General features: G+C 34.8%; 2 protein-coding genes across 3 annotated transcripts in view; one reads left to right on the top strand and one right to left on the bottom strand.

The window, feature by feature from the left end:
- The window catches only part of syt6a (synaptotagmin VIa), a 40,945-nt gene extending 21,991 nt beyond the window's left edge, over positions 1–18,954 (top strand). The window contains exons 2-7 of the mRNA XM_026241884.1: positions 4,490–4,874; positions 8,345–8,900; positions 12,673–12,793; positions 14,825–14,996; positions 16,415–16,565; positions 18,268–18,954. Of these exons, the coding sequence (XP_026097669.1) occupies positions 4,490–4,874; positions 8,345–8,900; positions 12,673–12,793; positions 14,825–14,996; positions 16,415–16,565; positions 18,268–18,339 (1,457 nt within the window). The 3' untranslated portion in view covers positions 18,340–18,954. The remainder of the gene's footprint in view (positions 1–4,489; positions 4,875–8,344; positions 8,901–12,672; positions 12,794–14,824; positions 14,997–16,414; positions 16,566–18,267) is intronic.
- olfml3a (olfactomedin-like 3a) lies at positions 16,222–26,185 on the bottom strand. 2 transcript variants are annotated; one of them, XM_026241886.1, is made up of 4 exons: positions 25,916–26,185; positions 23,927–24,209; positions 21,556–22,370; positions 16,222–16,545 (listed from the first exon to the last, which is right to left on the bottom strand). In XM_026241886.1, the coding sequence occupies exons 1-3, from the start codon at positions 26,024–26,026 to the stop codon at positions 21,580–21,582; spliced, it is 1,185 nt and encodes a 394-aa protein (XP_026097671.1). In that variant the 5' UTR covers positions 26,027–26,185; the 3' UTR covers positions 16,222–16,545; positions 21,556–21,579. The 2 variants fall into 2 exon arrangements, with proteins under 2 accessions (XP_026097671.1, XP_026097670.1); XM_026241885.1 differs by lacking the exon at positions 16,222–16,545 and having other exon boundaries at positions 20,046–22,370.
- Between the last annotated feature and the right edge of the window lie 1,385 nt (positions 26,186–27,570).

Here is a 27,570-nt window from a genome sequence, read left to right as displayed (position 1 = left end):
ACTTAAGTCTTCCTAGTAAAAACACTTGTCCTGTGTTGTCTCCCTTCACAACATTATAAATACTTGATCAGATTTCCATTAGTTTTATATATTATTATAAAATTAAAATATTAAATTATTTTGTTTATTAAAATATTTCAATAAATAATATATGATAAATATTTAGAAATTAGTGTTTCATAATTGGCTGGTTACATTTACATTAATAATAAAAAAATAGTCAACCATTCAAAAGTTTGGGATCAGTATCTTACCCTCAATAAGGATACATTTAAAAAACACAGTAAAAATTGTAACTTTGAAGAATATCGGCAAATCTGATTTTTTTTTTAATGCCACAATTACTCCAGTCTTCAGTGTCACATGATCCTTCAGAAATCATTTTATTTTGCTGATTTCTAACAATGTTGTCAGTGTTGAAAACTTACATGTTACATGGTTTAAAAACTTACATGTTTTTCAGGATTCTTTAATTAAAAGGAAATCTTTTAAAACAGCATTTATTTTAAATATATATTATGGTAACATAACATTTTGTATTATTATTATTATTATTATATTCATTATCATTTTTTATACAGCTTACGTTTATAAATCGCTCCTTGCTGATTAATAGCGATAATTTTAAAGTAGCAATAAAAAAGTACTCTTTTTGAACAATGTTGTATGTATATATATAGCACTGTTACTGAAAATCACAGAGCACTCTCTACTGAGCTGTCACATTGATTTATTCAAGCCGATGTAATCGATCTTGAAAAAACGTAGCAAGGCTTCAGTGGACTCGGAGGCTTTAGACCTTCTGTGGTTATATTTGCATACATCCTCTGGCAATAGACCCATAGGAGATGGATTTACACTTTGCAGTGCATTCTTCCACCAATTCCAGCATCGATATTAAATATAAATGTGTTCACATGGGAATGCAGATCTAGTTCAAAGGCATGATATGCTCTCGCTAATGGTAGCCACTGATTGTGATGCCTGTTCCTATCAGCGTGCTTCCATTGTCCTGAAAATATCAGCTGTCAGAGATGCGTGGGAGGAAGAGAGACTGGGTAATTGAGGGCCGCTGAGTTGGGTTAACACACAGTATCCCCCTGTCTTCCTGATTGCCCTTTGTGTGTGGGTACAGTTTTCCATTTTGTTCCAGTTTTACCCTGTAATTAACAGAAGGACCATGATTTAATTGGCTTTATTTCAAGGTTTAGATTACCCCTTAATGTTGTTGTTTGTCGCCTGGTGTTTTATGTCCTTACACATTAATTCTTCATTTCATGCTGTCCTTTGAGCACACAACAAAGCTTTTTGTTTTTGCTTGGGACTCGATGATGAGAGCTGACAGGGCACGCATCACGTCTTATAGCTGGGTTTCTATGGAAACCAGGTTACATTGGAAGACATTTGAAGGGAAAACCCTCGGGCCCCAGTTTGTGCTCTGACTTGGTTTCAAAACAAATCTTAATTGAATTTGTGGGCCTCCTGATATTACTCATGTGCTCCAGACATGGCTCAACCCTGGTGAACCCTGGGCCTGTGGAGGAGGGGGGAAATTAACAGCCGTCTCCTTTCATGTGCTATCTCATAGGACAGCATGTTCTCCTCTCTGCTCCTGCAGTACTGGGCTGGAAAATTTTGTTGAGTGCCAAAAGAGGCTTATGAGATGGGATACAGGTTCCACAAATATAAATGCTGGATTCTTTATGCATCAGAGGTAGTTTTTTCAGGATGATAGCTATATGGAGAATAAATAAAAGCATGGCTGCATATCTAATTGGAAGGTGTAGCTGCTATCCAATCCACTGACCTGTGCTTTCTTGTGTAAAAAAATATCCAATCCACTGACCTGTGCTTTGTTGTGTAAAAAAATATCCAATCCACTGACCTGTGCTTTCTTGTGTAAAAAAACTAAAAAAACTAAAACTACATTAGACACACACATATATATATATATACGTACGTCTGTCTATCCATCAATCAATTGATAGTATACCTTAATATAGCTTACAAACACACACACACACACACACACACAGCATGAATATGTTTAATAATAATGGAACACGAAATGATAATAATTTTCAGATAATTTGACCTGAATTCAGATTGTAAAATGTCATGTGGCAATTTTACGATATTTTTAAATTAATAATTGATGTTATTTTGGAATATGTATACATATTTAAAGTGTTTTTAAATAACTTTCATTTTAAATAGGTTGTAAAATTCCTTATGGTATGACTCCCTACAACAACATGTATATATTGTATTGTAAAAACAATATCATATTATATTATATTATTATTATATTAAGTGTGTGTGTATTTTTTTTTTAATTTAGTAAAAGTGTGGTATGACAACCCAATACATTATTTATCAATTATTAATTTGTGTATTTGGGGGGGGGGGGTTCCATTTCATACAAAAACAAATAATGTTAGATGCCATTTACCTTAGTTTGTCTATTGATGTTAGTCCATAAAACAAGTGAGGCTTTCTTCCAATTGATCGTTTTAACCACCTCAAACTTATGACCTCTGTCCTGGTAAGCCCTGGGGAAAATATACTTTGACTGACTGATTACATTTATGAACCATTATATGCATGGCTCTTCATCTGAGTATTATAACCAGCATTGTGAAGAATATCAAGCTGGTTTGCAACCAGGTCCATGGGGAGTCACAGTGTCACACTGTTTGGATTCATTATCCATATCTTAATGAATGGAAGAAAACCCCAGTGCTTACATTGCTTTACTGCCGCATGTTTTCTGTACTGCTGTCGTCATGCTGATTAACAGCCAATTTATCCTTAATGTACAGCATACCATAAATGCTCACACTGGGTAATAGCCTTGTTATTTCATTTATTTTGGATGTGAAAAGGATTAAATTGACATTCTTATACATTATTATCACCAATTTTATTCATGATTAAAATTATTATTTACCCAACACCACGAAACTGCCACATCAGCTTGACATTATCACCGCTGTCCAGCTGCGCAGGCTAGCCAAACTTATAAGAAATCAAAAGACAACAGCGGCAAACCAGTGGGAGCCACATTTCAGAGTCTGGATCATTTCAAATGACAAAACAGAGGCTACATGGCAGCGCTTCAATGTGGAAATCCTCTGAACACATAAATCCCTGGACCTAGAAATTTCATATCCACTCGGGTTAAACCCTGAGCCCTTCAAATGGGCATTTTACAGAAAGCAGTTTACAGAATTTACAGAAAACCTTTGACAGCTTATTCACATGAAACGAGGAACTTCAGCAAAAATACGGCTTGTAACATCAAAACTATTAGAAACGTTAGAGAAGCTCAGCACGTACAGTATGATGCACTGCAAAATAAATACATCAAAAATCATGAAACCAGTATATTTGTCTTGTTTTCTAGCAAATATCTAAATATTCTTAATGCAGGATGTATGAGGAAAATTGTTTATGATATGTGTAATATAAATTATTGTAATAATATTTCTCTACATTACTGTTTTTAATGCATTTTTATCAAATAAATGTAGCTTTGGTGCAGATATATATGGCTTCTTTTTTCCCAGTGTATATTATAAAATATATATTTCATATTTAAATGTCTACCAAAGCTTTGATTCATTTCTCCAGTTCTGCATTCTGACCTCAAGTCTTCTTTACTTTGTATTGTGTGCTTACAGAAGTCACAAACTAAATAAAGAACAAAAGTTCTAAAAGACTCTAAATTAGACGTGGCCCCGGGCCCTTTGAACTGTCAGTAGAGATTTATGTTCCATTTGAGCAAGGACACAATGTACACTCCTCAGGAAGCCCAGGGAGATCCTAGCATGCATTATTTCAAATAAATCAAACCGGTCGAAGCAGTGGGCGGAGCGTGTTGGGATAAAGAACACCGCAATCAGTATTCCTTACCGTGCAAACACACCTCAGTCGGGAAAATAAAAATAAATTCAGCCGCATCAATATTATTGCTATAAAACCTATAGAACCTGTATTCCTATAGAGCTCCCACACAAAATGACAGATCTCCCTTTTCTTTTAAATGCATGTTTACATGGTGCTTGTCAGCAGTTTTGCAGCTTCTCCAGTCCATTTGTTCTATTGCAAGACAATTGTCCGTAATCGTGAAGAAATGAGTTAGAGCTTGCTTTCCGCCTACATGCAGAAGAGCCATTGATGGGTGGAAAGCTTGGCGGTGAGAGTGCTTGATATTGCTGTGGCATCTTCCGATAGTATTGTTCCCTTGGGAATAGATTATAGGGCCGTATCTGTGATAACTTTAATTACATTTCATCATTTCTGCACTGTGTGATTGTGAGTGTGTGCTTGGTATCAAATTCAGTGTTTGATTTGCTGAAGATACAGTTCCATAGATAACAGTCATTGCTCATTTGACCCTTCTAATGCACTTTTCTTGTCTGTCTCACTGTTTTGACCATCTGTTTGTCCATATTGTGTGTGGCCCATTGCTTCCGCCCGGCTGTAGACATCGCTGTTGGTCTCCCCATCGGTGTGATAATAGCGTGTGGCTTGGCGCTGCTGTTGCTCGCTGCATTCGTCTCCTGGAAGCTGTGCTGGGTCCCTTGGAGGAACAAAGCCCTCTCGTCGAGTTCTGCGGCCCTCGCACCTGACGACTGCCCCTCGGTTCATTTACCATCTCTTCTGCCCAGTCCTCAGCCGTCTGAGGTCAATATGGCGACAGAGAAGGAAAAGTATCCTTTGGCATCAATGGGCTTCCTGGAGGCAGCTGTTAAAATAAGTCAGACCTCTCCCGACATCCCTGCTGAGGTGCAGCTCTCCATGAGGGAGCACTTCCTGCGCCGTACGCAGCGCATGCAAAGACAGACCACAGAGCCGGCGTCATCCACCAGGTAACTGTGCCAAATTACACACGTACACTACTGTTCAAACGTTTGGGGACAGTAAGAATTGTAATGTTCTTGAATGTAATATTCACAAATATTTATATTATAAAATGTTATTACAATTTTATATATATATTAAACTGTTATATATTTTTAAATGGAATATGGCAGAGCTGAATTTTCAGCATTATAAGTTTTCAGTGTCACATGATGCTTTAGAAATCATTCTGATTCTGTTTGTTTATGACATAATGCTTATCCATCAGAGGCTCTGTTCTTTATTTTGATATATTGTATGTTTAGATAATCTAGCAGCCTGATGGCAATGAAAATAAACTATTTATTGGCATTAACTGGAAATTACTAAACCTACACATAGGAGCCTGATAAAACGGCTAATTTCAGGAGAAAATTTCAAACGGCATTTAGATGCTTTACATCTCTCTTTAAAGAACTCTTTATATATATATATATATATATATATATATATATATATATATATATATATATAATGTTTGTACGATAGTATTTTATGTATATTATTTTGAAATGATTTTTGGGTTAGATGGCCCTCTGAGAATTTTAATAATGATTAATAATGATATTTTTTATAGGATTTTATTAAATTTTTAATCAAATTATTTCATATTTTACATGATTAAAACCTTTTTTATGATATCAGATATATTTTAGGACACATGATTTATGTAGCTGTTTAGACAGGAAGACAAATATGAGAAAATGTAATTCTGCTGAAAAGCGGCTCTATAAAGACATTGGTGTTTAGTTCTGAATCAGTTCAGAGTTCATTCCGTTCAGTTTGATAACTTTGCAAAGTTCATCAATTATAAAACAAGTACAATTCAGCTATAAGCAGCTCTGCAGGAGGCAATCGTGTCATTACTCAGCTCAAGTCAGTTTAATGATGGTATAATTCAGTTCAGTAACAGTGTCAAAGTTTCAAAATTCATTTATGAAACAAATTCGATTCAGCTATAAAGCAGCTCTATAGAAGAAGTGTCATTATCTTATCATTAAGTTTTGTTCTCATCCAATAGAGTCAGTACAGTCAAATAATCTGAGTAATAATGTGTACTAAGTGTTATTTTATTTAAATTAAATACATTTAAAAATGAAACTTTTTGCCCAAGGTAGGGGCCATTTTACCCCTTTCATGACTTTCAGTGTGGATGCTTTCATTTATTTCCCATATTTTTCAACTCATCTCTTACTCGTCACAATATAATTCAACTGCATGCCATCCTTCCCTTTTCAACATCTTTTATACATTTTCAGTCTATGCCTGCAGTCATTTACACACCCAGTGCTGCATACACTTTTACACATTTCATTAAAATACGCAGCTTTGTATATACCTGAAGGAAATGCATACTATGAATCACACTGTCAGACCTTTCACAGCAGGACTCAAAAGACATCCTCAATCACATATACCCCATAACAGAATCTCCCAAAGACATTACAGAGCAGATGAACACTGACACTGGCAAGAGAAGTGTAAAAAATTATCTTTGAACAGACTATAGCTGATGATGCATAAATATTTACAGGAGAGAGGAGTCTTTCATCTGAGAATGCTTTGTTTATGCCTTCAATAATATATTTTAGCGTCACTTCAGGACAAGTTTTCAGTGTTTAGCTGTTCCATAATCCATGGAACCAAGACAAGTTCTGCTCATGCAGTCTTAATTCATTTGGGGTAGTTCCAGGACACACTTAATTACAGCACTGTACTTGTCCACTTGAAATTAAATATTTGTCATGTACGATTTGCCCATTAAGGAGTAATATTTAATTGAGCTTCAGTATTTGGCTGCTCTTGAAGACTTTTCCACTGCTTTTGGCTATAAAGAGCATTGGCACAGTAGTGGTTTTATTCATATTAAATAATATGCAGTTGAATTAACTAAACCACAACTCATTTTAATATTCCCTTTGAGAACAACTGTTCCATAACAATTGAAAGAAATGCTTTCTTTTGTCCTAGCATTAAGGTTTGTCTTCACTAGAATTAAAGAGCCAAACTGGTTCATATGAATGGGTAGCCAAACAATATTGGCCATGTACCATGTATTTTATTGGACAGGGATTATCAAACTAAAGACCGTCAAATGTGAAGGACCTTCTTTTTCAAATACAAAGGCAGCTCTGTATATTTTTATGCCTAAAGATATGTTTTATTTTTTAATTGTACTGAAGCCAGAAGAAATTATAACAAATTATAACAATTGTATATATATATATATATATATATATATATATATATATATATTATGCGTGTTTATACAGGTTATACTATGTAAAAATATATTTTTGAAATGTATCTACTGTAACTACTGTAGCACATTGTACAAGAAAATACTATTTTAGAATCCTTCTCATTTTGTTTAATTCAATGTATTTCTTGCCATTTCTTTGTAGTTAATAGGGAAATTTAATTGAAATTTCTGTGTGAATCTTTTTTTTGTACCATTTGTTTCAGTGTATGGATATTTATACGTGTAATATTTAATATTTATAATGTAAGTATAACATTAATATTTATTAATCTAATATTATAATATTTATTTTTAATAGTAAAAAATAGAATATAAAATATATTTTTTATGCATGTTTTGTGGCCCCTTTGTTAAAAATAAATAAATGTTAAAAAAAATAATAATAAAAAAATAACTTGCCTTGGGCATAGGCAGAGAGTGAACCAACTCCAGGGTAAGGCTAAGAACAGCAAAATGCATTAACATTCTTTTTTGATAACAATAATAAATGGGTGTTATGTAGGCAAATAAAATATATTTAATGGGATAAAAAATTTTATTTAACGTGATTACAGTTTATTAAAAACATTAGAAATTGATCATTAGGCTATATACTGTAACGTTTCCTTTCCACGGGTTATTCAAACAGCGAATAAATTATATAGAAAGTGACATTATCAATGACTTTGATATATGGCGAGTTTAAGCACAAACTATAGTTATAAATCAATGAAGCTGTATTACACTGTGAAATTAATCTCTTACATTTTACTTGCTTCTGCTCTGTGTTGTTTATGATGAGAGGATTTGCGCAATTCAGTCAGAGAATGCGAGCGCACTCAAAACTGATGAGTTTCATCGATGACTCATCCAAACGCATTTGATTGGCCATTGAATTCCTAAACTCACAGAATTGTGTGTGGTTGATTAAAATGTGCAACACTTTAAAAACACCTAATGCCACAATCGACACTGTTTATTTTCCACTTTGTTAGCAACAGACATTATAGATTTAATTTTTTTGAGCTGGGGCATTTTCGCCACAAGTCTCCGTGGCCAGGGGATGACTAAGCCTTCCCGAAATTATACGCTTCGCCAATAGCCTTGGTCAATCGTTAAGTTTTTTAATCCAACTTTTTCTGAACACTCATCAAATCCCTCATGCTACTCTTCCTCTTTTTTTTCTCATTTTTCCAGGCATAGTTCCTTCAAACGTCACCTTCCTCGTCAAATGCAGGTAGGGAGTCTGGACCTGGGAGATGACTATGATGTGGATGAGCAGCCAACCAGCATTGGCCGTATCAAGCCTGAACTCTACAAGCAAATGACCACAGACAACGACGAATCCGGCAACAGCAAAGGTGGCAAAAACTGCGGCAAGATCAACTTTTCCCTCCGCTATGACTATGAGAACGAGATGTTACTTGTCAAGATACTCAAGGCATTTGATCTCCCAGCCAAGGACCTTTGTGGCAGCTCTGACCCATATGTCAAGATCTACCTGCTGCCGGATCGGAAGAAGTTCCAGACACGAGTCCATCGTAAAACACTCAACCCCACGTTTGACGAGTCCTTCCAGTTCCCGGTACCCTACGATGAGCTTCCCATCAGGAAGCTCCATCTCAGTGTTTTCGACTTTGACAGGTTCTCACGGCACGATATGATCGGAGAAGTCATACTGGACAATCTGTTTGAAGTGTCTGATCTCTCAAGGGAGACCTCCATCTGGAGAGACATTCAGTATGCTACCTCTGTAAGAGAACCCTGCTGCTCTCTATCTCTTGATGTGTTTTGCCAAATCACGAGTACAAATTCTGCAGGTTTTTAAGTCGTTTTTTTTATGGAGGAGAGATGCACAGAAAGCATGCACAGATATGTATTGATCACATACATATCAGATATGCAAATCAATATACAGTGGGGTGCAAAAGTACAAGACCACTAGTTTTTAATACTAATATTTCAGTATTAATTAAATTGGGAGCATAACAATTTAAAGTTGAATTGTAAATTGTAGATTCAAATTTCATAATGTTTTCGTATTTGGTTTGAAAACATCTGACCAGATGTACAAAGAAGTTCACATTAACAATTTAACAATTTCCGTTTATTTATTTACTATTGATTACATTTTCAGATGTTCAGATCCAGGTTAAAATTAGATTTATTAAAGTTTACGTTTAATGTATACCTTTTATTTATTATTTTTATTTTATTTTATTTTTTACAACTTTAGATAATTTCTAATTATCTATGAATGCTGAAACAAACAAACAAAACAAAAATCACTGTCTACACAAAATATTAAGCAGAGCATTTATTTATTTATGTATTATTATTATTATTGTTCTGCTTGGTGAGCATAGGAAACTAATTTCAAAAAAATGTCTATATGGTCTTTAACTTTTGAAACTCACTGTATGACAACATAATCTAAACCTGGTCTATCAAGCCTGATAAATTTTGTTCATTTGCAGCATTCTGCACAAATAGTTCCCCTTTTGTTTGGCTAGAGAAGAAATGATCCTGAAACCTCAGCAAGTACTCTTGATATTGCACTGCTCAGACAGTTTGGGTAGATTAAAAAATCCATTGCCTCTAAATAACAAAAGCTATTAGATGCCAGCTAAGGTGTGTGAATTAGCCTGTTGCATTATTGACATGGTCTGGTAAAATGCAGTCCAATATTCAACAAGTTGTGTGCTGTACACCTGCTGATGCTAAGACAAATGAATGAGAGTTGTACCCTACCCTCATTAACACACAGATAAGGTAGTAATTGACAAATGAAGATGACTGACACAAGCTGATTGTGTGGACAAAAGAATTGCCTAATTTTCGTAATGGCCACTAATAAGAGGTGCTGCCAATCACAGCACAATATTAAACGCTTAAGTTAACCTCCAAAATATGTCCTGAGGTCATCTGAGGTTAGCTGATCACTCCATTATGGGAAGCTTGATGAACTTCAATTGCTCCTCGATGAGTCTCATTTCTCTCGGTTTTCTAGATTTACAGCTATTCTCAGAGGAGCGATTCAATAAACCTGTGGTTATTGCTTTCATGGCTGCCCCTTGAACAAAAACACACATTCTATTGCACTTGATAGGAGATTTGAATCTGGAACTCAAAGCAAACTTTTTTTCTAAAGCTATCAAAAGGGGTAGTTCACTCAGAAACGACAATAAGTTCATCGTTTACTCACTCGGAAGTCATTTCATACCTGCATTATATTCTTTTTTGAACACAAAAGGAGATGTTAAGTAGGATGTTAACGCTGCTTTTTTCATACAACACAAGCTCAAACAAACTCACAAAGAGCCATAAAATCATCATAAAAGTGATTCATATGACTCGTGTGCAGTATTCATGTCGTCTGAAGCAATACCCAAGCTTTGTGTAAAAAAATACTAAATTTAAGTTGTTAAATTTGTATTGTTATTCAAATACAACATTCAAATACAATTCAAGTTAGGTGCTCTCAAGTTCAAAAAATTATAAAAAGCACATTTATAATTGATATTGAATTATGCATTTTGTTGGTTTTGTTCAAATTTGGCATCGTGATTGATTTCAAGACACACCAAAATCAATGGAATTTGAAATACTGATGTAAAACATGGTGTGAAACATCTTGACGTGCCATTAAGTTAATTGTTAACTAATCAATTTCATTAGAAGGAAAAGAGCAAAAAATACAGCTATACTTCCACTTTTGTATTTCACAAAAGAAAGCATATCACAAGTTTGAAATAAAATTGTGTATGGTGACAGAATATACATTTTGGGGTGAACTGTTGATGGCAAAAGACAGTGTCCAAAAGATATTGCCAGGTGGACATGTGACAGAAGGACATTTAATAAATCATTAAGTCACTTAATGAGCTCAAGGACTGAAGTAGAGTGAAGCCTGAAGGAATTTGATTCTGGAGAGAGCAATAGTAAAATTAGTAATATTCACCATGGTCTCAAATCATTACTCTTTTGGAAATCATGCATTTATTTTTTTGATGATATTATTATTATTTTCCTTAATCAAATCACTTTTCTTCCTATGCCATAATAAGACATCAATGTTCAGTAATATCCAATAATTTATTTGCTTAAAATTTCTTGCTTTACAAATATTTTTCTGAAACATATTTTTTTTTTCTCTCAAGCTTGCATTTACCCGTCCATCAATCTTCTTTAAAAAGTCCCTATATGATACTGAAGCACAACCTGCAAATAATCACCTTAGAGGGCTAGAGAGACATTAAGCCACAAGTAGGGGAGTCATGGGATATGTCCGTCAGAGAGTGGCTTACTGAGCTCATTTAAAGTGATTAATATTTACACCAGACTTAATACCGCTGAGAGGATGATGCTAACACACTAACTCCAGCAGCGTCAGATAGCATACTTCGTCTTTGCATTGCACATGCTTAACTTTCAGAAAAGTGGGTGGTCTTGAAGTCTAAAAATACCACTGTTCCAATGCATTGCGTTTCAGCTCTTAAAATATTTTGTTGCATGGATTTGTTTATCTAGATAGATCTAAAAGAAACCAGTTCGGATCAGCTGTAAGGAAAATGATGGACCTTGTGCCCTGGTGGAAAGCCTGGTGTGTTTAGGAGTGTTGACGTTTAATTAACGGTATGTTTGAGTGGTGTCCAGCAGAGCAGCATGGCTTGGAGAATCGCAACAACTAATTGGTCGCCGTGGCTGTATCGGACTAACAGGACTCCTTTAGACCTCGGGCTTATTAAACCCAACCTTCATAGTCAAAATGCCAAACCACATCCTCAAACACTAATAAATAACTTCTCGCAGCGCTAACTAGCTTTTGGCAAACTAAACTACATCAAAGTGACAGATATTCTATTCATATAATATCTTTCTATATTCAGGCATTGTGCAGATACAAAACAAATAATAAATGGTACACTATCAATACTGCTGCAATGATTTTTTCATCTAAAAGATTTGTTCATGAACAAAACAACACTGATGACGGGTAGCCATAACATTGGTAAGTTATTATAGAAGTCCATTTCCATGACATAAAAGACCATGGTTTGATAAATTAGGTAATTAGGACATGAAACATGGTAATTATGAGGTAAAAAGTCTAAATTATGACATACTAAGTCATAATTATGAGATAAAAAGACTAATTTATGAGATAAAATCCTATTTATGGCATAAAAAGAAATTCACTTTTTGTCATAATGACTTTTTAATATTTATTTCAATTGATGTCAGTTTTGACTTTTGGTCAGAATTTTGACTTTATCTCAGATTTTCGAATTTTTCTGTACCACTTTTATCTCATAATCATGACTCTTTATGTGGAAGAAATGGGTTCCCGTACTCTAATCTTGACCGCGAGAGATGCTGGGGGAACAGTGTCTGTTTCTGGTACATTATTGCACAATTACTGTTTTATAACTATTATCTGGTGCTAAGGAATTGAAAAGGTGACCTTTATAACAAAATGTGCCAATAAATCATGCTACATTGATTTGTGTGTGTCTCTGTGATAGGAAAGCGTGGACCTTGGGGAGATCATGTTCTCACTCTGCTATCTACCTACAGCAGGCAGATTAACACTCACTGTCATCAAATGCAGGAACCTAAAGGCAATGGACATCACAGGATATTCAGGTAGTATTTCAACAGCTTTACTGCCTTTGACCATCAAAATACAGACATGAAATTAAATGCATGGGAAAATGGGGGGAAATGTGTCATAAGCACTCTTTTAATATAGCAAATATCCTTTTAGTCATGTGAACATAGATCATATACACACAAGAAAAGTGGGATGCATTTTTTATAATAAAAGTATTTGTTTGTTAATTTATTGATTTATTGTTAACTTTGTACATAGCAAATTTATGTCAAAGCCAATTTCTTCATGTTTATAAATATACAGTATATCATACATGTTGGTGATCTTCAACTATTTTAAACCAAGTTCATTATTTGTCTACATATTCTAAATATTAAACATTTCTTCTCAGGATTAGAGAAAGGGTCATATATATATATATATATATATATATATATATATATATATATATATATATATATATATATATGTGTGTGTGTGTGTGTGTGTGTGTGTGTGTGTGTGTGTGTGTGTGTGTGTGTGTGGTTTTTTTATGCTAATATTTTGATTTAAAGGTGACATATCATGAAAATCTTTCTCTTTCCATATTTAAGTCCTATAAACTGGTCCTCTGTGCATCATCAACCGAGAAAACATGAGCTGAGAAAACATGAGTAGATGAGCTTCACAGATTTTTCTCCCCCAGTGATGTAGAAAGGGAATATTATTGTGTTATTACATACAGCCCCATAATCTGCAAGTTTCCACCCACGGCGCCACCGTTGTGTTTTTGCAAATGGCGAAAGTTTGATCAAAGCATGCAAACTGTTCTATCTTTGGCTCATCTGATGAGCACAGAGCTCTGTTTAGATTCCCAGCCTCAGAGGAGACAAGAGAGCAGTGGATTTATTGAATTATTTACTGTATATTTCGTTGCTGCCACACAGATCTAAATATTTGTTTTTCCACAGTTTTTGTAACTTGTGCGTTTTTAAAATAAACTTGAGTATAATTGACAGTTTAAGCACAATAAGATATGAAAGAGAACTTCATTTATTATCCACATGGCATGTGACAGATATAATAAATTATCTGAAACTGCACAGACACATTATAAAAAGGGCCATAATAGTTTTCATTTAAAATATAAATCATTCATGCATTCCTCAATAATTCAAACCTGTTGATACATCTTGAAATATAATTATTGTATTCGTTTTTCCTTGCCAAGAGGACAACAGAAGTAAAAAGTGGCACGACTCTCCCGATAATTGCTCCATTTGGTTTTATGGTTTCTGGAAACCTCTTTTGTTTTCCCATATATTGTTAATGCACGTTTCCCGCATGTTCTAATCACTGTTTCATGTTCCAAATAGTCTTTTGTTCTGTCATAAACAAAATTTCCCAAAGGCAAATCTGCAGCATCACTAAGCGAATTAAACCCAAAAGTCTAAAGAACCATTTAGAATATGATGCAGAGAACGATTTTAAGCTCCAGTAACATGAATTACTCACACTATCTTGGTTTTTCCCTTATAATGACACAGTGTCTCAAACCAGACATTTTTACTTTTATCTGCTGAAGAGTAAACATTTTTCATTTGAAGTAAAACTGAATTCACGTGAACTGGATAATATCTATTAGGAAGTGCCCCAAGCAAATCTGATGTCAGAACAAGTACTTCTCATCTGATTTGTTCTTCCCTAGCTGGAAGTAGTTTATGGCTTACTAATGTACAAGCATAATAGATCAAACAAACTGTGCAATGATGGAGAGAGATGGAAATCAGTATGCAGCTCTGATGCCAGAAACAGCACTCAAGCCATTCCATTAAAGCCCTAAATCTCAATGGCCTTCCATTCACACTGAATATTAAGATGGCTCAGTGAAGATATCCGGCATTTATTTCTAATCTTCTCATCTAATACTCTCATCAACTTCAAGCTATTATTAGAGGATTCATTAATTGAAACTGGTGCATACTACAATATGTTTAAAGATCATTTATAAAAGATCAAGCTGCAAATGTGAAATTAATAAAAGTTATTTGAGCTGAACTGATAATGGTGTTCTCTCTGAGCAGATCCCTATGTGAAAGTATCCCTCATTTGTGATGGAAGACGCCTGAAAAAGAAGAAGACGACAACAAAGAAAAACACCCTGAATCCCACTTATAATGAGGCCATTATCTTTGACATCCCTCCAGAGAGCATGGACCAAGTCAGCTTGCAGATCTCAGTCATGGACTATGACCTGTACGTAACACAAACAGCTTTTTTTAAGTTTTATATTGAAAATAATTCGAATAATATTTAATAATAAATAATTCTTAAAAAAAAAAAAATCTGAGCAGTTTGAAATGCCTTGAGAAAAGCATGACAAAATTGCAATTCAGGCTTCTAGAAGGAAGCTGATTTATTCGAGATGGATGTATTTTTCTCTTTTGTTTTCATCTTCTCTAAAACATTGTATACATACTTAACCTAAAAATGCTTTGCCAATAGTATTCATCAGTTCAGTTGTCATGCCAGTTAAGCTGAGCTACATTACAAATAACAACCTGTACAAGAAACATCAGAATAACAGGAACACCAGACATCAGAATGATCTCATGGTTCATGTGCTTTAGTCGGAAGAGGAAAAGGTCAGGTGTCAGAGCATTTAGCACTCACCTCTCTACAGGCGGGTGACTGGGCAAAGAACCAGGTACATATATTTTACCAAACATTCTCAAGTCTCAAACAGTTGGTTTGTGGTACTGAGAGTTTCTGAGAAAGGAGCACACACTTTATTAAATGTCAGAAACTGCTATTTCACAATTCTCTTCTGTGGGTTCACAAAAGGACTCACGTAAAGTTCAGCACCGCTGAGGTAAATGTATGCTGATTTCTTTATCCTGTGGCATATCATCTACTCTCTCTGAATATGCACATATTTTACACAGATACCATTTTGCAAGAGGTTAGTTGCACTGGCATACAAACTCATATCGTTGTCTTTTAACAAAAGACTTTTAGGTCATGCAAACTTTGGTATATTATTCATTGTCAGTGTGGATGTTTATTTTTGATCACTTAAAGCAATAGTTCGTCCAAAAAGAAAAATTTGCTGAAAATGTACTCACCTTCAGGCCATCCAAGATGTAGATGAGTGTGTTTCTAAATTGAAACAGATTTGGAGAAGATCAGCATTACATCCATTTTCACCAAAGGATCATCTGCAGTGAATGAGTATCGTTAGAATAAGAGTCCAAATAGCTGGAAAAAGAAAAAACATGATAATAATTAATAAGTAATCCATCAATCCTTTCAGTCCACTCCAGACCATCAATTAAAAAACGGTGTTTTTAAGAAACAAATCCATCATTAAACCATTGCTTCTGGTCAAAATATGACTTCATAATCCACAATTTAAAAACTACTTGATTTTTGTTCATATTTCTCTTCTCATTCAGGAAAACATTTGCACTGGAGAAAGTAATGTTATGGATAAATGTCTTTATTGCAAACACACAGTTAGTGAATTACTTGTGAACTTTTATTCTGATGGCACCCATTCACTGCAGAGGATCCACTGGTGAGCAAGTGATGTAATGCTGATGTAATGTGTCCTGGATGACCTGAGGCTGAGGATGAGTAATAGATAATTTGGTAACAGTTTATTCTTTTTTCAGGGTGGGGCACAATGAGATAATTGGTGTGTGCCGTTTGGGCAGTGGTGCTGAAGGTTTAGGTAGAGACCACTGGAATGAGATGCTTGCATATCCCCGTAAGCCAATTGCACACTGGCACCCCCTGCTGGAATCTAAGAAATCAGAAAAACAGGTAAGTAACCTCCCTCCAGCAAATGTAAACACACATATGAGGGGTAGAAATAATAACTCTCTGAATTACTGTATATATAGAACTAAGAACTAAGTTTTTTATATGCAAATTGCATTTCCAGAATTCATTTCTGACCAGTCACCAATCTTTCTTTGTAAACATTCAGATACCTAGTCACGTCCTCACACTTGCACTGTGATTTATGAATAACACATGAGAAGAATATGTCAGTGCTGATTTTAATTTACACTCTGAAATTCTGTCCCCTTTCTGACCTGTGATCAAGCGTTAATCATGAGGGGGAAAAATTGTATTTGGCCCTATGCAAATGTTAGGTTATCACATTTTGGTCTCTTTGTTTATTTTAATAATGTTCTTGCTGTGTTCAAAATAATAATATGCAGTTTTAATACAATTTTCCTTTGTTTTGAACAAACATCATTAAATATGATTCAGTTGAGGTCATGTCTAGGCATCTGTGCATTGTATTTGGAGGTGTAGCTCTTTGTGGCGAGTGGGGCATTTACATTTAATAAAGTAGGTCTGAGCAATAAACAAAGGCTTTCAGAGACCACAAAAAAAAAATTTTGGGGTTATAGTTGGGTTATAGTTTTCAATAGATTTTGAGTTAAATTATCATATATTATTAGAACTCACCCTTATTGAGATTAGTGTTCTCCATAGTTAAGTCGAACAATGCTTACATTGTCCATTTTTACACTGAATAAATTCGTTTGCAAAGTCTGCAGTTTTCCGGTAGAATTTGGGTACATTTAAACTATTGTCATGGGTTAGAGGTTTGACATATCAAATAAATTATAATTGACAATGCATGTATAGAAATGTTTTAACTTTTCATATTCCTCAAATTATAAAACTAGTGCTAGATTAGAGGCCAGCACTGGTATAGAGGGAAAGTTTGAGCTCCTTAATGAAAAGTTGATTTTGATTCTATTCAAAGGCCTTCCAAAGGCTAATTCTCTTTTTACAACTGTGTTATATTGTAAAATGCAAATAATTGCATAAAACACAAGATATTAATTAGCAGAGTAGGTTCATTTGTTTGCTGATGAACAATTAATCATGATTAATCACATCCAAAATAAAAGTTTTTCTGGATAATATCTGTGTATGTTCTGTGTATATTTATTATGTATATTTACAGACACACAAATACAGTATGAATTTTGAAAATATTTATATGGATTTACAAATCAATATTCATTATATAAACATTAAACAAATCTTAAATGCATGCATGTGTGTGTATTTATATATAAATAATAAATATACACAGTACACATGCATATATTATGTGAACAAAAACTTTTACTTTGGAAGTGATTAACCTCGATCATTTGACAGCACTAGTTAATCTGTACTCTCATGTGTGCACTTTGCTAAAGTGGAACAGGATTAGGTGTGATTGGACTTGCTTGCTTTGCTCAGTATAATTGAAACAATATATACTTTTTTATTATTTAAAAAATATATTCATATATTGATTTTATATATTTTTCATTATAGAAAATAATTCTAATAACGCTATTAACAAGCATTTTCAACTTGTAATATAACTTTACATCTATTTCATGCAACCACAGATTGAAATCCACTCTATAGGGTGCAGCTCTTCTGCTATAATAATAAACTTCTCTATAATGCTCTCATTGATGGGTTTCTCATATGTCTTCTCTTACAGTGGAAAGCTAGAACAGCCAGTTTTGACAGTCAGGGGTCTTGTCCCTCCCCCAAACCTCCTGCCAGCCCTTGATCAGAGCCATATGTAAAACTACAGGCTCAGCATCCTCTGTTTGTCACTCCTATGAAAACGAGAGCCCTGCTATTTCAATTTTCTCCTATGGGTTGCTTTAGATGGTTCCCAAACACTGATCTAAGAGCCTGCTGTCTTTGCCCTGATGTTCACCATGTTCAAGCTGTTCCAGTTCGTACGATCCTCAGTCAATTCTTAGGAGTGTTGTACAAACCTCTGTACCTAGAATACTATTCAAAGCCAATGTTGTGTACCTAGAATAGGTTGGTATCGTCAGCGGAGATGTTTCTTTCCCATATGAATTTTCCTGAAGTATTGAAATCCGATGCAGTGTTCTGCAAGCAGTCTATGCGCAAACAGACGTTTCTGCACAACACTGCAAGGCTCTTTGTAGATGGCTCTGCTCTGATCTAAAGACTTTGAAAGTTGGATCAACTCTTGGAAGTACTGGGAATGAGGTCAGAAAGGTTGGTGTATACAGTAAAATACTGAGGGAAAGGACATTGTTTTGTGTGAATGAGAAAAAGAAAGGAATGGATTTGTCATGTGCTGTATACTACGAACAAACCCTTTTCTTTGTCAAATCCTTGTATGAAAACTGTGTGAAGGTACACATTTTATGAAGAATATTTGAATATTTATCAGTTTATAGATGTTGTATAAATGTTATGTGTAAAAAGAGACTAAATTTATCGGAGCACAACAAACTTTTCCTATCCATTAATACTGTATCTTGCCAAAACAAAGACGTTTACTTGTAAAGAAGTTCCCGTTCGCACACAAAAACACTTCAAATGTAGCTGAAAAAACTTTTGATTACATTAATATTCATCGGCGAGACCTTGAGTACGAAAGTGGGCATTTAAGGTAAAAGTGCTGAAATATTCATAGAGGTCTGATTTGATTTATGTGGCTTTTATTCACTTTGTTACAATAGCATTTAAAGAGCTACAGAAGCGGTTCTGTATATTAGTAGCACTACTTTAATAGCAATTCAATTCCTTTTTCAATCTTCCTGCTGTTTCAATCTAATGTTGACATCTCATTCATCTTTTGACATGTAATTTCATTGTAAGTAAAATTGGACTGTCAAAGTTTTCTGTATTTTGACACATTGTCTGGGAAAATGTCTTGAGTAAACAATGTATGCTCAAATTTATATATATATATGTGTATATATATGTATATATATATGTGTGTGTGTGTGTGTGTGTGTGTGTGTGTTCATATTCTGTATTGCATAAAAGAGCAGGATTAACATTACAGCATAAAACTATAGGCAATTAATTTTACGTTCCTCTTCAGATTAAAATTTTTATTTGCTTGTTTGATTTGAATGTAGACAAAAGGGATACTTGAAACTATGTGAATTAAACGGTGAATCAGTTATCTGTATAACTCAACTATTTGACTGATCAGTTTCTGTAAATTAAAAAGAATAAAAAAAGAATGCCATATTGCCCAATAATTAATTTTATAATATGTAATGCACAACAAAGTTAAACTGAGCAATCAAAATAATAAATAGTATTACTTTTTGGATTTTTAATGTCATAAATGGTTTAACAAAATTCAATACTTTCATTGCCCGCAATATTTTATTTTATTTATCCCTGTGGTTTTAATAATTTTGTTTTACATGGTTAATTCATACATAACAGAACATAGGCAAACCCCTGCTAAATGCTTATTTATGATTACTGAAGTTAAATTAATTCATTCATTTAAAAAAGAAGAAGTAGTTACAACACTGTATATGCTGGAAACAAATGACATAAATGCATAGAACTTCTGTTCAAGCTCCTGGACATTTTGACTCTATGTTTCAAACACAGAAATTCAATGCGCGTACAAATGCACAAGAGCTGACCCTTGATAGAAACAACCTACTATGCAGGAAGTCAATTGACAGATGGTGGGCACGGTTCAAGATACCAGAGCAAAGACTTTACACTGATCTCCAGCTGGTGTTGCTGAAATATCTTAAAATATACATGGCATTTGGGGCTAGTTTTACACAATGTCCCCCATCATCCCCTACGGTATCTGTTAAGCTTTAAATATTTCTATATAGTAAAATAGATTTAATATTTTAACAGAATCTTTAAAAATTCCAAGTCAACTTGTTGAAGAAATGGTTGTGACAAAGTACAACTTTTGGTCCCATTTTTACAATATCACCAATGTTGTAATACTCCGAAAACAAGAGTGTGTTTCTGTAGGTGAATGTAAAATTAATAAGGTTTAGATCTGGTTCTTTACCTCATCACTAACTCTTGTGTGCTGGTGTTTTTGCCCCCTTGTGAATCTGAACAACTTTCTAATTTTGTATTGATCATTTGTACTTGCAATATAACTTGTAATGTTTGAAAAAGTTCTTGTATTTCAAAAATGCCAAAATAAAATGTTGGTTCAGTCATTTCAAGGATGGAGTTGCTTCTTCTCAATCTTGTGAACATCAAATCACAAAAAGTGGGTTAGCATTGACCAATCACTTATTGAGTCTCATATTTTTTATAATATGTGCAACAAAAGCAATATACCTGTGTATTCTTAAAGATAAAGGATTAGTTCACCTAAAAATGCCATTTTTGTCAAGTTGTTCCAAAACCAAAGACTTTTTTTTATTATTATTATTTAATATTTTTTTCTGAATGCTGTTGACCATTTAATTACAATGGACTGGACGGCAGCAAGGAAACAAAACTACTATAATAAAAGTGGTTGCATGTGTTTATATTGTAAAAGAGATTATATTTCAAGTCTTCTGTTTTATTAGAAACAGGCCTATATTTAAGTTATCTTAAATTAGTATTGCAGAAAAAAAGCAGGGTTTAAATTTTAACAGGGTTTAAAATATTTTGTTTTCATCTCGTTTGAGATTTAAAGTTGATTCAAATGAACAGATAATCTTCCCCTTCAGTATCAGAGAACTGAACTTGAGACCAGGTTCAGTCGTGAGCAAATTATTGTGAACTGGATCAACCAATTCATTTAAAAGTTCTGACTTATGGTGGTTTTGTGTGCTTTTTGAAGCTCAAACACCTCAATTCTCGTCCATTGTACCTGAATGAAAGAAATATGAGTTTTCTTCAGTTTTCTTTAGAAGAAATTAACCCATAAAGACTTGATAATAGGAAGGTGAGTAAATAATGGCAAGATTTATGTTTTCCAGCAAAATCACATAAAACTCTTCGAACCCAGAAACAGACAGACCTTTAAGAGCTAAAAAAAGGGCCACTATTCCTCAGGTGGTGGCATGATCGCCCATAACTTCTTCTTCAGCGATAGTTTATACAGAATCTGGTACCCATCATCCCAAGCATAGAGCTGCCGCTCCTCAGGATTGTATTTGAGGCTGGAATGGGCACCATAGCGCCTGGGGAAATAAATCAAAGGGGCCTCTCCGCTGCTTACCATGTCATTCACATCAAACACACACTGCACACGTGAGCGGCTCGGTGGCTTGGTGTTGTAAACCACATAGACCGTGCCGCAGACAATAAAAGCAGCTTCAGCATTATTCCTTGGACACGCCGTGTCCCACATCTGCTCTATATCCAGAGAATCTATATCCATTTTAGCAAGATTAATAGTGTCTCCAGCCGGATACAGTGCCCATAGCCCATCCTCATCTGCCACCAGGTCCACCAGTGTCTCTGGATTGAGCTGGTACACCGGGCTGCGGTCATCCATGGGAAAAACTGCGCTGTCTGCAACAGAACCATTCTTGAGGTCATACTTGATAACTTGGAGCTCTGAACTTTCACTGACGTAATAGAGAAAGCCGTCGTAGACTGCATGACCGGTCCCGTTCCAAGCGGCGGGCACAGTGATCAGTCTGCCTTTAGACACGCCTGATGATGCTGAAAGATCTCGCACGGAGTTGAACTCGTACAGCGTGTTGTCGGACGTTCCGTTAAAAACATAGACTTTCGCTGATCTGGCATCTTTGGTCCAGACACCTTTCGGGCTTCCCAATCTCTTAAGGATCTTCATAGCTTTCAGACTGGATATGATGTTCACGCACACTGACGATGAAAACAAACATGATTAATGTCAACGGGAAGAGTCCTATGATTAATATGGCAAACTCTGAAAGCAATTTATACAGACTGCATAGTTTGCACAAGCACTGGAAGAGCGCTTTATGAAAAATGAAGCCAAGATTGTGAGTTTAAACCCTTGTTTTTCTTTATTAAAGAAATAAACCAAGTAAACTCACATCGTGAGCCTTCAGCAGTGAAAGATCCACTCTTAAATGCCATGTGTGCTGTTATAAATTTACAGGCAAGGGAGGATTGTGTTGGGCTTAATGAGGATATCTGTTAATACTTCATTATAATACACAGGCCGTTGGGAACTATTTCTAAGATACATAATTTTGAAGACACATAATTTATTGAAACATTTTGGGCTTATACATTTTGGGCTTAATAGATTCATCTGTCATACTTTGTCACATTTTGCTGCTAAAATTCTATTAAACATATTCAATAAATTAAAGAGAGCCCAATTGTTCCCCCCCAAAAATATAATAAAGCTTATAGCAATCGTCCAATCAAATATATGCTAATGGAAATTTATTTTATTATTTTTTTCCCCCACTTTTTATTTGTGGATTCCCTTGTCAGTGCTTCTCTTTGTTATAAAATTGTTTTGATGATATATACAGTAATTTTAAAGAATTTGGGGCCAGTAATACAGTTCTTCGTTTATTCATTCATTCATTACATGAATTGTAAATTGTAATAATATTTCACATATATTAATGTTTTAATGTATTTTATGATCAAATAAAGGCAGCCTTGGTGACCAAAAGAGACTTTTTTCCCAGAAACATTAATGTACAACATATGTAAGTAACTTTTGTTGCCAAATAAATACATTAATTACATGGATTGGAATTTTGGATTCAGTCTTGGAAAAAAAAATGAATGTCTTGTTTTGTTAATGTCTTGGTATTTACTGGACTATACATATTGTTAACAACACCGTACTTCAGACAGAAGAGCAGCCAAATGGAACACATTTACATTTGTCTGCTTTGATTCCATCATATTAACAAAATAGGCGACAAGCCAACAGTTGTGTAACATCTAAACCAAAAGCCAACTGGCTAATCCAGTGAACTGATTGGCTTGATTCTTTATTCCTTGTTTCCTAATCAACAGAACACACCACATGTTTCCTCTAAATACAATAAACCCCCGGTATAAGACAAGCATTAGCAGAAGCCAGGGTTTTTACCATCAAAGCAAAGACTGTTTATGAGACGGCCACACGGCCTACAGCACAAGCAAAGTATGGGGGAGTGTCATTGGGATGCTAGTTCTCAAAACAAACAAATGTCTTAAATCAAAGCACATGCTCATCACTCATACTCTCAGTCTTGAATTGCAGTTATTCATTCTCCCAGTTTGATTTTCCAGTTTTACAATTTTCCAGAGAAAACTCCAAACCTTTCCCCCAAACTGCTCTACTGTGTAATAGCATGCTAAATTTAGCAAGTCTCCCTCGACCAAGACTGAAAGTACATGATCAAAAGTTATGCTTCAGCTGTCAAAACTCAATTCTCCCGACTTACCAGACAACTCAAAGAACTCTTCCTTCTTCCTCTCTCTGACAACCACGTCCTGTTCCACCATTTTGTCTGCTGCTTTCACACAAGGCTTAGGGGGATTTTGGGTTTCAATATAGTCCATTTCACGCTCCACACGGTCTACCCGTGCTCCTGCGCCCTCCATGTCTGAATGCAGTTTGCTGTGCTCCTTGCCTAACTTCTCCAACAGGTCTGCGGCCTGCTGCCTGAATTCCTTCAGGTCAGCGCTGTAACGATTGTTCTGTTCATGCCACAAGGCAATGCGTTCCTGGAAGAATGACAAACACACTAATGAGTCACTCAGATGATCACAGAGTGCAGCAATTTTCTTTCCAGTGATAAACTTATCCCAATGATGAGTTTTCTGTGCATTATTAAAGAGCTTGTGGTAAATATGGTGCAGAAGTGTTCTCTTTTTCCCAGTCAAGGAAACTGTAGAATAAAAAGCTGATTCATTATTTGAAAGGTTTATCACGATCATTATCTGGAGTCAGGGGATGGAGAACCTGAGTAATGTCTGAGAGTATTTTCAAAAGGACTCGAGAGAAGTACAATACATAGTTTTGAACAAATGTAAAAAACCATTGCCTCTATAATTTAGAAATTCACCTGTTCTTGCCGAGTCGGAGTCAACATTTTTGAGACGCTTCAGTTCCATATATCAGATTTAATAAGAGAAAAGCATTAATATGCAACATATTTACAGCTATATAGTGACTTAATTGTATATAATATTTTGATAAAATAAACTCAATAAAATAAACAAAAGATCACGGCCATATGAGAATAAATTAAATGATCACATATATTATAAAATAAAAATGTATTGTGAAATATTTTTACAATTTAATAATGTTTTCTATTTTAATATATTTAAATCCTTGGGATGTCAAAACTGAATTTTTAGCATCAATACTCCAGTCTTCAGTGTCACATGATCCTTCAGAAATTAAATTAAAATTAACATTTATGCATTTACAGAAGCAGACGCTTTTATCCAAAGCGACTTACAGTGTTTATTCAGGGTAACATTTTTATTTTTATTTTTTTAAATCATTCTAATATGCTGATTTGATCCTTAAGAAACATTTCTAACTATTATCAATGTTGAAAACAGTTGTGCTTCTTAATGGTTTTGAGAAAACCATGATACTTTTTTTCAGGATTTTTACTGAATAAAGTTTGAAAATGTGTGTTTTTTGTAACATTATAGATGTCTTTAATGTATTCTTGCTGAATAAAATGTTTAAAAAGAAGGGAAAAACCCTAAACTTTCAAACACTAGATTTTTCTTCAAAGTACTTAAATCAGTTATTTCAGCAGCTGTCAAATAGGTTTAATGATTTGAGATCCAAAGCCCCCTTGCTGTAAGGGCTACAGAACAATGCTTAAACATTTCACCAAAATATATTACTGTATTAAAAGTATGTGAATATGAAGCCAAATTGCCAATATTGCTATTAAATATGCACAGCATATCACTGTTGTCACCCCAGGGGCCTTTTGCTCCAGGCTAGCTGCTCTAGCTGAATTTAATATTACATGATTTTGAATCAAAACAAACTTTGTTTTGCATACATTTTGTTGCTCCATTAAATATTCATTAAAAAAAAATGTTTTTCCAGTAATCATATACTGTACTTTGGGACCAGGAAAAAAACTATTTATTTTAAAGAGCTTTCAGTCCTGTTGTACACAACCACATTCTCATTTTATGAAAAAGACTGTTTAATAGTTGAATCAGTGTTATATTTTATCAGTTCAGCCTTACTGAGAAACTGTTCTATCAATCAGAGAGATGTTTCTCTGCTCTGGGGTACAACTTCACTCGAGAAAAGAAAGTTTACGATAAATCTTAAGTAGATGTGAGACATGCATGTCTAGAAAAGTGGACGTCTCTGTAAAAGAGCTGAAAACTAGCAGGAATGCAGAAAGTATGCTGAAATGCAGCCAGATATGCCAAATTGCTCTTACCTCCATAGCAAGCATCCTGTTTTCCAAATAGTTCATCAGGCCTTGATAGTGGTACTGGCCTTTTGAACGAGCCAAAATGGTCAAGAGAATGAAGAATATGGTAGCTTTCATGGTGGTTTTGGAGAAGGGACACTTTCAGGTACTCCACGAAACAAAAGAACACTCCAAGCTCTGTGAGGCTGGTGTGCTGCAGCTGCTTATGGGCCGCCCTTGTCCTCTAGTGAGCATGTGAGAGGAGAAGGGACCAGAAACACAGACTTCCAGGGTTTCAAATTCGCTGGCTCTCTCATTTGGCTGGAATGTTTTTACTAACACTGAGGGAGGAGCCATGAGTCTCTGGCCTCTCTTCATCCTCCAGAGAGTGCTTGAAAGATGAAGTCAGTGAAATACAGCGAAAATATGAATTATATAATGTATTATTTCCAATTTATGAAGCTTTATGTTAAAATACACTCTTAAAATTAAGAAATGCAATAGAAGAACCATTTTGGGTTCTTCAAAGAACCTTTCGCTGAGTAGTAGTTCTTAAAAGAACCATTTTTTCTAAAAAGAATATTTTAATATTTAAGAATATAAATTCAATGAACTGTTAATAGGAAATACAGAACCTTTATTTTTAAGATTCTACAGATTGTTGTCCATCAAATGCACAAATTATCTCATACTGGATATTTATTGGTTCAAAAGTGATTAAATATGACAAAATAAATTTGTTCTGAGTTAACCAAGGACCCCATTTTTAAGTTTTAATAGAAAACCTCTATCATGTTTGCTTGATCAGAAATATATCATATATGGATGAGAAAATCCCATCATCCTGGTTATGCAAATACCAGTGAAAGGGCACTCGATTCATTTAAAGTGAAATGCAACTAAAGATCCCTTGAATGCCGAACTGAATTATGCAGAGTGAAAAACATTTACATTTGACAGTTTTCGATTATTATGATTAAATCTCTCTTCAGGACCAACAAAGTAAATGTTCCTCAATTCTCAAAGGAAAAGCTCTGAGAACTGAAGACTGTTGTTAAGAAAGAATGTGTGGTTTGACTGGGTCAACACTTTGAATTTTTTAAATGCTTTGTACTATGTTCCATTTTTTCTTTCTTCGTTCTCAGAGTTTTAACCTATTGTCTCAGCGCCCGTCGATGTGCTCTCCAAGTGACTGAAGAAACTGACCTTTTGTTTTGACGGACAGATGAGCTCCATCAAGGATTCACGCAGCCTGAGCTCGATACCAAATATCCAAGAACAAAATGTCAGAATTAAACACACTTGACATTACAATCTATATTATGTGTTACTGAAGTAAACTGACATGAGGAGCAAGAACCTGAATGAAGAGGATCCATGTGTGGGCCTACACAGAAACAAGTTTGCAGTGATCAGATCCTACTGCTCTAAGATTGGGTAAGAGTTTGTTTTTGCATTTCTATAGCCAGATCAGTCTAAACTGATAAGTTAAATATATGACAATGCATGCATCATGCTGTGATTTAACCTTGTCCTATCTCTCTTATTTTAAATCTTACAATTTTTCTGGCTCGCTTGTGCATCTGGTGTCATCATGACAACATTCTCAGTTTGCAGACTGGGGGCCATGAACCCTGACTGATTTCTGACTGATTTTATGCCTTTAAACCAAACTACAGTTA

The sequence above is a fragment of the Carassius auratus genome, unplaced genomic scaffold (assembly GCF_003368295.1).
Source record: "Carassius auratus strain Wakin unplaced genomic scaffold, ASM336829v1 scaf_tig00000254, whole genome shotgun sequence".
NCBI classification, from domain to species: Eukaryota; Metazoa; Chordata; class Actinopteri; order Cypriniformes; family Cyprinidae; genus Carassius; species Carassius auratus.
Note: the sequence above shows the minus strand (reverse complement) of the source record. Positions and strands in the feature narration are given on the sequence as shown.